Source organism: Sinohyriopsis cumingii, chromosome 8 (assembly GCF_028554795.1).
Source record: "Sinohyriopsis cumingii isolate HCF-2022 chromosome 8, ASM2855479v2, whole genome shotgun sequence".
Lineage (NCBI taxonomy): Eukaryota > Metazoa > Mollusca > Bivalvia > Unionida > Unionidae > Sinohyriopsis > Sinohyriopsis cumingii.
The window spans coordinates 121,583,859-121,598,761 of NC_142968.1; the positions used below are offsets into that span (position 1 = coordinate 121,583,859).

The following is a 14,903-nucleotide window of genomic DNA, read 5'->3' on the forward strand; positions in this document are numbered from 1 at the left end:
GTCATTTTGTAGTATCTGTACGTGTGATTTGATATTGGTGTTTTGTTTACAGCTGTGAAGATGGAGATATGTCAGTGACGTGGGAAAAGACAAATGTTTCGTGTATGTTCAAGACTGATTCTTCAGGAAACAAATTATTAATTTACTCACTTATCGAAAGAGTTCAGATATTTAATTTATTTAGGTTATTCGTGCATCTTGTACTATAAAAAACCACCCTCGATAAAATGGTCTGACCTTTGAGACAGAGAAATAAGAACAATGCCAAAATCTTTGGGTGATGTTATTGACACAGGTCACTTTTATCCTCTGACAAGGAAGAGTTCGGAACAACAGCTCCAATAACCAGACATTGAGTTAGAATCGATCGACTGCTTAGGTGATTAATACGGTCAGCGATTGCCAAGAAAGCAATGAGTTGTAAAATTCGAGTAATGGCCAGCGGCGTTGAATATTTTCCTAGGCTTCAAAAGCTTACATTCCGTGTTGAGTTGTCACACTCCATTTCCTGGAAAACTAAATAAAACTCCTGCTTCAAAGTCAAACAGTACATTAACTCAAATATGTTGAGGAAATATATAGAGTTATTGTATCAGTCGAAGCACATAAACCCTCAGTGCGTTGACAATAACATGCTCTGTTTGAGTTAATATTCAGTCGCCATCTCGTAAGTTAAACATCGTTTAAAACAGATCTTGAGTGATTTTGTACAATGAAATCCTAATCAACAAAATGCAACTATGTCGGGGTAAGTACGCTTGGTATTCTTTAAAGAGAGTGTCATTGATCTTGTTTTTTGGGGAAAGGGTCGCTTGTTACTGTTTTGGGAACGTATGAATGGTATTGTTTTGTAATGGTATGAATGGAATTGTTTTGTAATGGTATGAATTGAATTGTTTTGTAATGGTATGAATGGTATTGTTTTGTAATGGTATGAATTGAATTGTTTTGTAATGGTATGAATTGAATTGTTTTGTAATGGTATGAATTGAATTGTTTTGTAATGGTATGAATGGAATTGTTTTGTAATGGTATGAATTGAATTGTTTTGTAATGGTATGAATTGAATTGTTTTGTAATGGTATGAATGGTATTGTTTTGTAATGGTATGAATTGAATTGTTTTGTAATGGTATGAATTGAATTGTTTTGTAATGGTATGAATGGTATTGTTTTGTAATGGTATGAATGGTATTGTTTTGTAATGGTATGAATTGAATTGTTTTGTAATGGTATGAATTGAATTGTTTTGTAATGGTATGAATGGTATTGTTTTGTAATGGTATGAATGGAATTGTTTTGTAATGGTATGAATGGAATTGTTTTGTAATGGTATGAATAGAATTGTTTTGTAATGGTATGAATGGAATTGTTTTGTAAAAGTGTGTTGTAAAAGTGTGCATACTATTGATTTGGAAATGTGTGCATATTATTGTTTTGGAAATGTGCGCTTGGTACTGTTTCGGGAAATTGTGCTTTATATTGTCTTGGGAATTTGTGCTTGGTGTTGTTTTGGGTGGGAATTAATAGTTTCTTACATGTATAATTTTCCTTCAAAGTTTATTGTAAACACAAGATCACAAAATCTGAATAGAAAAATAAAATCACTAATCCTTCATTCATTCACTGTTCCTAATTGCAAGATTTCGTATCTATTTTCTTAGCTTCGTTTGGCCTTTAAGCACTGGTACGTATTCTTCTATTGACTCTGAGTAACTCTAATACACAAGTACTGGCAGGTTCAATTCGCGTCTGTAATAAATGGTACATCTCGTGTCATGTTCTTTTTCTGATTACTAGTGACTTTAATGCACAACTACTAGCAAGTGCATTTGTGTCTTTAATACATGCATACTTTCTTTTATTTAGATGAAGCATAACAACATATTGCGGTGATAGTATTCTGTAATAGTCAGTACGTCATATGCAAATGCTGGCTATATACTGTCTTCAGCTGCGTCAAGAGTGTTCCTATTTTGCATCGTCCGTGTGATGTTTCATTTTGCGTAATGAGTCTTTGTATTTTATGACATCCATATAATACTTTCAGTTTGTGTCAAGAGTGTTTGTATTTTATATCATCCGTGTAATGTTTCAGTTTGCGACATGATTGTTTGGATTTTATGTCATTCGTGTAATGTTATTTTGCGTCATGAGTGTTTGGATTTTATGTCATCCGTGTAATGTTTCATTCTGGGTCACGAGAGTTTGGATTTTATGTCATCCGAGTAATGTTTTCAATTTGTGTCAATAGTGTTTAATGTTTATATTTTATTTTGCGTCAAGGAGTGTTTGTATTTTAATTCATCCGTGTAATGTTTCATTTGGCTTAATGATTGTTTATATTTTATGTCAGCTGTTTTATAATTTCAATTGCGTCAGCAGTGTTTAAACATTGTCTCATCCGTGTAATGCTTTCAATTTCCAGCAGAAGTGTTTCTATTTTATGCCAGCCGTTTAATGCATTAAATTGCGTCAGGAATCTGTATCTGTTAATGGTGGAGGAAGAACCCGGGAATACCCCGGAAAGAACCACCGACCCACGAGAAGCTACTGCCAAGCTTTCTCACATACCCACATTGGCTGAATCCGAGACTCGAGCCGGTGCAGACAGAGGTGAGATAGCAGTGATCAGTAACGGAGAGCGCTTTAGACCACTCGGCCACTAGGGGCCCCTTTCTAACGTAAAATATAAATAATGAAGCAAGTTTCTCCCATCATTACCTACATTTTGCAGTACTTGAAGTGCTTAAAGACTCGTGATGGTAAGCACTTCTGTGAGGTTTTGGCTGAAAGGTTTATCACTTGTTTTGCTGAATTAAAGCGGCCTATGATATGGGTAATTGGCTAGAAAGCGAAATTTAAGTCTGTATTGTTAAGAAGCCATTCTTTATACATTTACATAAAATGTAAGCCAGTATTGTTAACACGCCATTATTCATACATTTACATAAAATGTAAGCCTGTATTGTTAACACGCCATTATTCATACATTTACATAAAATGAAAACCTGTATTGTTAACACGCCATTATTCATACATTTACGTAAAATGTAAGCCTAGCAATTCAAAACAACAAAACTTTTAACCTAAGACAATCCCAAACGAAAAATGCTCTTGTTTATATTTGTAAGTAACATGATCATAAATATTCATATAATGTAACTGCTAATCGCATGATGTTAAATAATTAAGTTTAAAACAGCGGTTTCTCTGAATATGAAATGTGAGTTTATTATTTCAGATCAGTCGCTTTCTAATGGCATTCAAGACTTTGTTGATAATGTAAACACCACTATCAATATTTATCTCGGTAAAAAGACGTACAGGACCATGTTGGTAATGTAAACTCCACTATCACTATTTATGTCGGTAAAAATGACATACAGGACCATGTTGGTATTGTTAACTCCTCTCACTATTTATCTCGGTAAAAATGACATACAGGACCATGTTGGTATTGTTAACTCCTCTCACTGTTTATCTCGGTTGAAATGACGTACAGGACCATGTTGGTATTGTTAACTCTTCTCACTATTTATCTCAGTAAAAATGACATACAGGACCATGTTGGTATTTTTAAAACCTCCATCACTATTTATCTCGGTTGAAATGACGTACAGGACCATGTTGGTATTGTTAACTCCTCTATCACTATTTGTCTCCGTAAAAATGGAATTCCAGACTATGTTCGTAATGTAAACACTTCTATCACTATTTATCTCGGTAAAAAATGACGTACAGGACCATGTTGGTAATGTGAAGTCCTCTATCACTATTTATATCGGTTGAAATGATCTACGGAACCATGTTGGTAATATAAACTCCTCTCACTATTTATCTCGTTTGAAATGACGTACTGGACCATGTTGGTAATGTATGCTCTATTACTATTTACCTCGTTTGAAATGACTTAGTGGACCATGTTGGTAATGTAAACTCTCTCTATTACTACTTATCTCGGTTGAAATGACGTGGTGGACCATGTTGGTAATGTAAACACCCCTGCAACTAATTTATCTGTAGGCTGTTGATAATGCAAACACCCTGTTCGCTATTTATCGTTGGTGGAATCCCTATCATCCACGTTTTAGTTGCAGATCTTGTCCTTTTATCGAGTTCTAAAACCAGTCTAAGGATGAACAACAACAATGTGCAGTGATTTAACTCAACGTTCAATTTACTTAGAAATAAAAAAAATATTATAACATTGCCCACCCTGGAATGCCAAGCAGCATGTTTCCTCATATGATACCCAATAATTGAATTAGTGACATCATACACATATCTGAGTATAACGTCCATCACATGGGAAAAATTAAATTTGTGAATTAAAATAAGAATGCAGTCAGGTCCTGCTTTTACATCAAACCGTTTCGTCGGATTTCAGATGATACAACTGCATCCATATTACTACATATGTTACATTGTGTCACTAAACAATTTGAGACAGTGGTATGAAGACTGATTTCCTCAACATGATTACTGTCATATTCACTCACTTGAGTAGGTTTTGATATACAAGATCTTAATCAAACTAGCTAAATCCATTCTTGACCATCCGGAAACTTGCAGTAATACACATACAATACGCTAATAAAACTATATTTACACTCTTTTAAGGAGATCTTGAACTTCTTTTATCACCATCTTGTTAATCTCTAGGATCTCATAGATTCATGCAGACAGTAATGATGTGATGATGTTTGTTGTCTGAATACCTTTACTTCAAGTAACTAGATAGTATATTTTATAGAAAACCTAGCCTGTTTGTAAATATTAAAATTAACAACGTAAGTATTGCTTCCAATCTTTCAAAATTTTAAAATCGAAAACACAAATGAGTTTCTACCTCCCTCCGCTTGATTACACACTAATGCTTCAATCTAGTGGATTTAAAACTACAAAACCATATATATATATATATATATATATATATATATATATATATATATATATATATATATAGATAGATAGATAGATAGATAGATAGATAGATAGATAGATAGTTAGATAGATAGATAGATAGATAGATAGATATGCATATGTCCTGTACAAGAAACGTTTGAGTTCGATTTTGGAGTCGTCAGTCATAGTACGTGTGTGAGGGCATTCCTGTAGGGAAATAATTAGAGTGGTTGTAGATCAGCCTTACTGTGTATATTTATAAACTTATACCGCAAACAGGATGAGTGTCGTTAACGCAGTACTGTTATTTGTTCTATAATACATCATTTAAAAATATTTCAATACGATTTTTTCCTTATGGTATTGTTTTAAATTTATTTACTTAATGTTTGACCTAAAGTGGAGGTAAACCTAAATGAACTTATGGTATGGCCAATCTTCCATCTTGCATTATCCGGCAATACGTTTTATCAACGTTTTCTCAAAACTCGCTGACTTAATTTAAATTTAAATTTAAAGCAATATTCCACAGGAATGTTCCGCCAAATATTTTGCTCTGTGTGATTCCCCTAGAAATGATTTGTCTTCGAAAACAATATCAATGGAAGAAGAAAAAAAAACATTTTTTGATTTATCCTTTAGAACAGTCAGCCAGTTTTCATCAAACCATTCTTTTCATCGTTAAAGTGTCCCACCCCACTCCCTTCTCTCTCTCTCTCTCTCTCTCTCTCTCATATAATTTTGCCAATTAAGTAGGACGGTATTTTAGCTTCTGTTCCACAACATTACCACTAAGGTTTGCCTGTCAGTCTACATTATTAGTTCATAGTCAACAGGTGTCAAACCTAAATAGTATACTTGTCTCCCATCAAGTATGACTAATGTCATCAATTTAAAATAGCCATCATGAATGAATTTTTCTTCAAAACTGTCATACAGTATCAAACCAAATACGATAGGTATGGTATGTGTAATCTTGACATGATCTTATTTATCATGCATACAGTAAATGGTGTGTCACGCTACGTTTCTGAAAATAGAGACACAATTGAACAACATGTCAGATGCAACTAATTTCTGCCAAATAGCTTGAAACGTAGCCTTACATAGGTCTCATGCAACCCATGGTACCCTGCCATACATAAAGCCTTTCAACCCAAAGCACTCGCATTATTACCTTATTACTACACATATCTTGAGGTGTATTGTATGTCAGTAAGATATTTCTGGCACACTTGGGCCTCTTGTTTTTTTTTTCTTTAAATGCTATGAGCTTTTTCAGGAAGAAAAAATAAGGACACTGTTGTAAGTGATCATAGTTTGTATCAATGATATAAACGAAAAGATAATACTTTGTTTAGAGAACAGTACAAATATTATGTTTTGGTTATAACTCTAATACGAAGAATTCGTGCACATATAGTTCTCCAGATTTTTTTATTAATATTAATCGTCCATTTATATTTTACATATCCACCACTCTGTCCTTTTCCTTTATATCGAGTACAGAGAAATATATGCCGTGGCGTCCCATTTACATAAAGTGTATACAGCAGCTGTTAGACATTTAGACAAAAGCAAGATACGTGAGACAGATTTAAGTCATTTTGCACTTAACTCGATTGGAAGACATACTTGATTTTATCTGGTTCTTAAAATCAGAGGCATCTTATTTCGTCAACATTAGGAAGTAGGAAGTATGGCTATATTGTAACTGCCTTCTGCTCGGATATGTCCATTGGAAAACATTTATTTCAAAGGTTCGCTTCTTCATTTGAAATAAACGTGTAGGAAAATACAACCTCACATTGCTATGGATAACATGCGTTGTACTTACGATTATAGGCAGTAGTATACGTTGGAGAAAACCAGAGTTAAAAATAAACATTTTGTACCAAATCCTGAATAAATTTAAACTTGCTATTTTTACCTTGTTTCTAAGCTATTCAAATGAAATTCTTATGTTGTTTGGAAAGAGGTTTATATCCATTATGCATGGGTTTAAATATTCTGTTTTGAGTGACCTATTTAAATTCAAGAATATGTGTTTCCTGAATATGAAGTTCAAACTTGGCCTACCCGTCATGGCTAAAGTTTGACATAAGGATGACTTTGGCGTTCGTGAGCGTGTTCATACTTCTATTCATATATGAAAGGTCCGTCAAAACCCTAGAATAAGGTCAGTGTTAAAATAAGCTCAGTGTTAAGGCTTTTTACTTTCTGTTAATAAAAAACATCCTTCTTTATCCAGCTGCTATTTATATAAAGCATCCTTCTGTATTCAGCTACTATTTAGATAAAGCATCCTTCTTTATTCAGCTACTATTTAGATAAAGCATCCTTCTTTATTCAGCTACTATTTAGGTAAAGCATCCTTTTTTATTTAACTACTATTTAGATAAAGCATCATTCTTTATTCAGCTACTATTTAGATAAAGCATCCTTCTTTATTCAGCTACTATTTAGAAATGATAAAGAACTACGATTTCAGATCTGAAGCTTGATGATTGTCTAACCATCCTTGGTGGAAGCTCGGTAAAAATCACCGTGCGTATGTCTGCACATCGATCCACACCGTTGATTACGATCAGCGTTAAAGTATTTAGAAAAAGTTCTTTTGAGATTAAGTTGAGTTTAAAGCTGTTGGCCTTGTGTCTAAATTAAACTGACGGAGCGAGCGACAAAAAGAATATTTTTTTAAAATGCGATATTCATCCTTGTAATGCTAATACATGGTCCCCGTTTGAAACCGGCTGAAAATGTTAGAATTCGCAGTTACACCGAATCCAGTATTTGTCTATTTCTTTTCTTTGTTCGAAAATAATAATAGTTATTTCGAGGTTTAGGATTGGTTATGATTAGGAAGATTATAATGTATCCCAGACATAAAATATGCACTACATAACATGAGATGATGTTCTTTTTCTTGTCTTCATTCCCAGTCAAGAGGAAGCTCAGAAAATAGACGAGGAGCTTTTCACAGAATATGCCTTCAGTGTTGACCAGCTTATGGAATTAGCCGGATACAGCTCGGCTGTTGCTATTGCAAAGGTAATGATCAATAAAAATAATATCCACACTTTGAGAAGAGACTTTAAAAATCATATCATTTGAATTGCTCGACATTGAAACCTGAAACATAGCTTGAAGATGTGAAATACAGAGCTTACAGCTATTTCTGATATGGAAAGAGACTGGAAAGGCCGCGTAAGTTGGACCACATAATCTTTCGTCATCTGAAGAGAAAACTATCATTTCTGAGTTATTAATACATTATATTCATCTTGTATTTGGATGAGTTTTGAGGTTTAGTGTTCTGTGCATAGAATAAAGAAGGGTTAACCCAAGACAAATATTTTCTGCCATCTGTTTCGATCTCTTACTAATTATTGTTATTAACATGTTGACACTTCCGGTAATAATTGCATAAATAGCGGGACTCATTTTATGACACATAAATATGAACATTTCGACTTGAGAAATATGCAAGATCCATATTTATCAACGATATGAAGTATGCCGAATAACAGCCTGCAATGCATTAAACTCCAATGTTTGATCAACTGATATCTGATTATTTATTCAAATTGTTACAAATAGGATATTAATTGTTTTAGTTATTTGCTAAATGATAAAATTGCATCCAAACGTTGCAGATTTACTACCCAGTAAAACCTCTTGCTATATCAAGTACGCAGTTATCAACCTCAACCATGCAAGCCATCCTTCCCTCTTTTTCTTCTTTGCAGTCGTATTATCGCATATATCATATATCTACATTCGTATTCGTATTATTATTATTATTATTATTATTATTATTCTAGTGTTATCCACTTGAGAACATGAAAAAGGATAACGGTGCCCTGTTAGTATGTTGCGGGCCAGGAAACAATGGAGGAGATGGGCTGGTCTGTGCAAGGCATCTAAAATTGTTTGTAAGTTAATATGCTCATCTTTCCGTTCTGTTCTAAAAACATACTTCACAAGCTGTTTATTACAGCTGACACTGTGCCACAATTAATACCGTAATGATGACCCAATTGTGCTCTTTTTAGTTTTGTAGCTGCTGGTGAAATTTCTTTTATGTGCTATAATGGGCTCCTCAAGAGCTTTTTCATGGTTTTAAGACAATAGGTGACATTTTCTGACATATCTTTTTAAAGTATAATAGACGTAATCACTTTATATTTCTTTCGTAAACAGTTTCCATTGATTTATAATTTTAAACGTGTTTTATTCTAACCATTTGTACAACTAGGTTTTCGAATAATAAAAAATGTAACATACGCGAATCAGCAAGCATCAGTGTTTGATTCTTTGCGGAAGAGTTTGTTTGTAGAAGACTCAAAGCGTGTAGTTACTTTTAACACCGTCTATTTGATAACAAGATAAATCATAAAGCTCACTTATGGTATTGTTTTGGTGAGGAGTGGATGATTAAAACTATTAAAGATATCCATCACATAAAAAATGTACCATAGAGAGTACATTGCCCATAAAATATTTCATTTTTATTTAGTAGAGGCGATTCCTTTTGATATATAAATCACTATTTAAATGCAGCTTAATGTCAGACGAGTATTGCGTCATATTGGCTATCTTGACAGTATTCAGTTATCAGAAGTTTAACATTTATATATCTGTGTTAGAAAAATGTATTACGTTCAGTAATGGCTAAAATAAACACTATGTCAAGAATTTATATATCTGTGTTAGAAAAATGTATTACGTTCAGTAATGGCTAAAATAAACACTATGTCAAGAATTTATATATCTGTGTTAGAAAAATGTATTACGTTCAGTAATGGCTAAAATAAACACTATGTCAAGAATTTATATATCTGTGTTAGAAAAATGTATTACGTTCAGTAATGGCTAAAATAAACACTATGTCAAGAATTTATATATCTGTGTTAGAAAAATGTATTACGTTCAGTAATGGCTAAAATAAACACTATGTCAAGAATTTATATATCTGTGTTAGAAAAATGTATTACGTTCAGTAATGGCTAAAATAAACACTATGTCAAGAATTTATATGTCTGTGTTAGAAAAATGTATTACGTTCAGTAATGGCTAAAATAAACACTATGTCAAGAATTTATATATCTGTGTTAGAAAAATGTATTACGTTCAGTAATGGCTAAAATAAACACTATGTCAAGAATTTATATATCTGTGTTAGAAAAATGTATTACGTTCAGTAATGGCTAAAATAAACACTATGTCAAGAATTTATATATCTGTGTTAGAAAAATGTATTACGTTCAGTAATGGCTAAAATAAACACTATGTCAAGAATTTATATATCTGTGTTAGAAAAATGTATTACGTTCAGTAATGGCTAAAATAAACACTATGTCAAGAATTTGTGACGAACTGACAGCTTTTATGATTTCCAATCCTATTTATGGAATGGCATTATATACTTTCAGGGGTATAAGCCAACAGTCTTCTATCCCAAGGTTCCCAACAAGCCCCTGTTTCAGAACCTGAGGTTGCAATGTGAGAGAATGGACATGCCATTCTTGTCCTTCTTTCCTTCAGAGGCTCATCTCATAACGGATTCGTACAACCTAGTTGTGGATGCTCTTTTTGGATTCAGTTTTAAAGGCCCAGTACGACCAGAGTTTGCACCAGTCTTGGAGACTTTAAAGAAGGTGGAAGCTCCTATCTGCAGTATTGATGTACCATCAGGTAGCATTTGTTTTACAGCTCTCTTAAATAAAAATATCAACGATTTTCCAGTTGAATCTGTTGCCTGTAACGTGACGTTCCATACATTCGTTTCATGAGATTTTCTCATCTATTCATGGATTATTTCAATGACTTACGTTCCATCAATGGAAATTGTGTTTATATTTATCTTCTTCAAATGATCACCGTTGTTAAAATTACTTATACCCTAGATATAATGCTAGCTCTATCATGTGTTTATAGTTGCTCACTAAGTGAGTGCAGGAGTCAATGAGTTACTTAGTAATATTTAATTTTAATTATTAAAGTGTTCTCTTCAAAGCCAGGAAACGTTGGTCAGAAATATTCTCGAGTTTTTGTTCTTCTCTAGGTTGGGACGTCGAAAATGGGGATCCAGATGGACTTAAACCCGAATTGCTCATCTCTCTCACTGCCCCCAAGCTTTGTGCTAAGTTGTTTGATGGCAAGTACCACTATTTGGGTGGGCGATTCGTCCCGCGCTCACTAGAACAGAAGTACGAGTTGAACCTACCACCTTATCCTTCTACAGACTGCGTAGTTGAGCTCAAGCAACCCAGAACTGCACATCTGGATAATAGCGGGGACAATAATTGAAGACTTCATTCAACTTTCGCATCGCTTCCTTTTTTCTTTTATTATTACTTCGTATAGTAAATATAAATGAACTCGTCATCCCAGTCCAGTTGTTCTTAAGGTATCAAGAAAGTTCATCTGCTTATTGAAATTTGAATTTATTTTCACTGGCTGTCATTTCACAAAGGATAGTTCTGGATTTAATTACTAAATATATTTGATTCAGCATCCTATACACTGCTCCAAATATACAACACTTTCAGTTTGAGAAACAAAAACATAGCTTATTGAGGTATCTTAGTCGTATTCAGTGCTAAACATCATGTTACAACATCTGAAGTGAATTTGACTTTCGGCCATTATGGACAGCACGGCATGTAGTGCAACACTTTGTGAACTTCATATATTGTGTGTCACACATTGGATTACGTCATTACTTGTACACAAATAATCCTGTTTAAACAGGCTTATTTCTAATAGTTCTTTATTACTTAATGGGAAGTTTGACTTCACACCATTTTCTTCTGATCATGATGACGAAGCTAGCTTTTATTCTGCTTTATTCAATACAGATTCTGGCATGCAAGTTACTGTCTGAAGTGACAGGACTGTACTAGATCAAAGGTAACACGGTTGCCAGGTTGTTGGGCCGGTCGGGTATGATGTACACATTTGGAATAGAACTCTCAGTGCGGTTTGTGCATAAACTGGTCGTAAATGCTGACATAATGTTATTTTCATGCTTTAAGTATGATGTAATTGCATTAGGTGTCATATTATAGGGAGCTAAGGTTTCTAAGCTGTTACTTATTATGCTTTATATTGTATTTTCCATATAACTCTGTAACACTTATAGTATTAATATATTCTCAATTGAAATTCAGTGCTCGCTTTAATGTTTCAGTATCAGTTGAACGAGTTAATAAATCTCAGCAAACTTTTCAGTGCATTCATTACTTTATTTTCCAAAAAATACATTTCCCGTAGACATACGAAAGTCAAATTATTGGATCTGCTAGAATCTATTATTATAAAATAATAGTGCGCCTGTGTTATAATTGATTTCAGGAAAGAAATGTTTAGGCACTTTAAGAAGTGTTCTGTGAGTTGGCAGACGGCACATTTAGTTGAAAAACAGGATGGGGAAAATTGGTTTCCCCGTCTTAGTCCGACTTACATAGATAACCATATGGTTCTTTATAGCCATACTTGTGAATCATTTGTCTTTCCAGTCTTTGGACATTTAAGTTGTTTTGAAGGAAACATTCACAAATGTTGTAGAATATGTAATTATTGTGATTTTAGAGATTATGGGTAATAAGATAATGCAGCTTGTTATAAATGACTTGTTCGTTTATGTGATGTCTAAACAATGCGTGTAGTCCTACCATTTTTAGGCAATATAAATATAAACTGTCTTTGAGATCGATACAATATTAAGATTCCTTGTACGTTTGTTGAAACATTGCATAAATGAATGATCAAATCATACGATTCGCCTTTTCTAAATCTTTAGTAAATTATTTGCTTTGATTTGTTCAGCTTCTGTCGCAAAGTACACTTCTCTTATGATGATGACCAATACACAGTTGTCTGTTGACTAATATTGGCTGAAGATGACCGACACACAAGCTGCCTGCTCACAAATGCTGACCATAGAGGACCAATACTCGGGTTGTCTGTTAACTAATGCTGACGGAAGACAACCGACATTTAAGTTACCTGTTAACTAATGCTGATTGAAGACAACCGACATTCAAGTTAACTGTTGACAAATGCTGACTGAAGACATCCGACATTCAAGTTATTTGTTGACTAATGCTGAGTGAAGAAACCAGACACTATTTATAGTTGTCCGTTGACTAATGCTGCCTGAAGATTACAGTCACCTCGCTTGTTTAGTAATTCTAACTGAAGATGAATACATTTAAGTTGCCCGTTGACTAAGGCTGATTGAATATGACTTATACTCAAGTTGTCTGTTGATAAATGCTGACTGAAGATGACTGACATTGAAGTTGCCTGTTGACTAAAGATGATTGGATAACAATACAAAAAGGTCTGATTCGGCCAGTTGTGAAAGGATCACTTGCACTTATTTTACTAATCACTTCATTCAAGTGCAATTTTTACAAGACAATCCTTAATAACCACTGCTGACTTGATTAGTCTTGGTACATATCTGCTTGTAACTAATTTCGCGGACTTTATTCAATATGTACATATCTTACGAAAATAAATAAGGAGTTTAATTAGTGTTTTGATGTTCTATGTTCACGTTATCTGGATCTCAGATACATTTGACCCGTTTGGGTCTAATTGCCTTCTATTGTAGGCAGTATGAAAACAGAAGACATGATAAATCATTACAACATATGGAACATACATGTTATTTGTTTTATGCGCTTTGTAGTGTTTTGAAATTGCAAACTAATGCATTGAGGGTGTTAAGTCAGTATATCGATACCCTCATCTTAAAGGCACAATAATGCAGAGTGTATGTAATTTGTATGTATTGTCAAGATCATGTAACAAATTATAAGCTGAAATAATGCACAAAAACCTTATGGTTTGTGAAGATTCAATCAGTTGTTAAATAAAGGAGAGAAAATGCATTTAAAGGAGGGGGACGCTTTTAATTGAAAGTTGTTGGTCACCAACTGCTACAGAAATGTTACGTGACCACATAAAAGGCTACGTCATCTTCATCTAGTGGGCAGGTCATAAGTCACGTGGTTATTATTTAAACATATGTTGTAAAGGAAAATGGCATATGATCAGGGAGTAAACACCTAAAGGTCGCCAGTCAGGGTCACGTTCTGAAAAGAAACCTGGAAATGTTTTCAGAGAAACCAAACGGAGCCTATCAAGGATTCTTCTTGGGGAGCAGTTTGCTTGATGTAGATCACTGATGGAGGCGTTAGAACTGTCATTCGACACTGAAACGCCGATGATTTGTTGAACAGGTAGACCATTGTCTTCATTTTAAAGTGATATCCACTTGTTGCATGTCTTGTTGCTATGTTTGAAAGCTCAGTTTTATTATTATTATTATTATTAGTAGTAGTAGTAGTAGTAGTAGTAGTATTACAGTGTGATCCCGCTATAGCACGCTCCGTTATAACACGAAATCGGATATAACACGCTCGTGGTGTGGCTCCCGAAATATCATATACGAGTATTTTTCTCGTACACGAAAAAAAATCTTTCTTCAAAGTACGAAAACAAAGGATAAAAGTTTATTATCAATTTGTGTCAGTACCAAACTTAAATAAAACTAATGGAATCTGATGGATTTTTGCATTTTCCAACGTGACTTGAACTCGTTATCCGTTCCGTGAAAGTTTCCTTTTTGCAGGGAAAAAGCTTATGCTTACGATCACTACCAACGCTGTCTTTTACCGACTTGGGACGTACTGAAAAGTAAATGTACTTCGCCATTCGTTACGTTATTGTGCTATGTTTTTCCACTGAATTCAGACCAATATGACCTGTGACAAAATTATTGAATATTTTAAATATGTGGGTATGCATATTTTAGATGGAATTGGTTGTATTATGGATTCAATGTATATGATGAGATTCGCGGGTGAGTACACGGTGTTGATACTCTATGTATGCTATATTTTAGATACGTATATATAAACAGTATTCAAAAAAAAAAAAAAAAATATATATATATATATATATATATATATATATATA

General features: G+C 33.8%; 1 protein-coding gene across 3 annotated transcripts in view; it reads left to right on the forward strand.

Moving 5' to 3' along the window:
- LOC149794535 (NAD(P)H-hydrate epimerase-like) overlaps positions 1-12,139 on the forward strand; it is a 192,740-nt gene extending 180,601 nt beyond the window's left edge. For all 3 annotated transcript variants that reach the window (XM_089968790.1, XM_089968791.1, XM_089968792.1), the window contains 4 exons: positions 7,850-7,958; positions 8,732-8,842; positions 10,343-10,604; positions 10,975-12,139. In XM_089968790.1, the coding sequence (XP_089824916.1) occupies positions 7,850-7,958; positions 8,732-8,842; positions 10,343-10,604; positions 10,975-11,219 (727 nt within the window). In that variant the 3' untranslated portion in view covers positions 11,220-12,139. The remainder of the gene's footprint in view (positions 1-7,849; positions 7,959-8,731; positions 8,843-10,342; positions 10,605-10,974) is intronic.
- Positions 12,140-14,903: the final 2,764 nt, after the last annotated feature.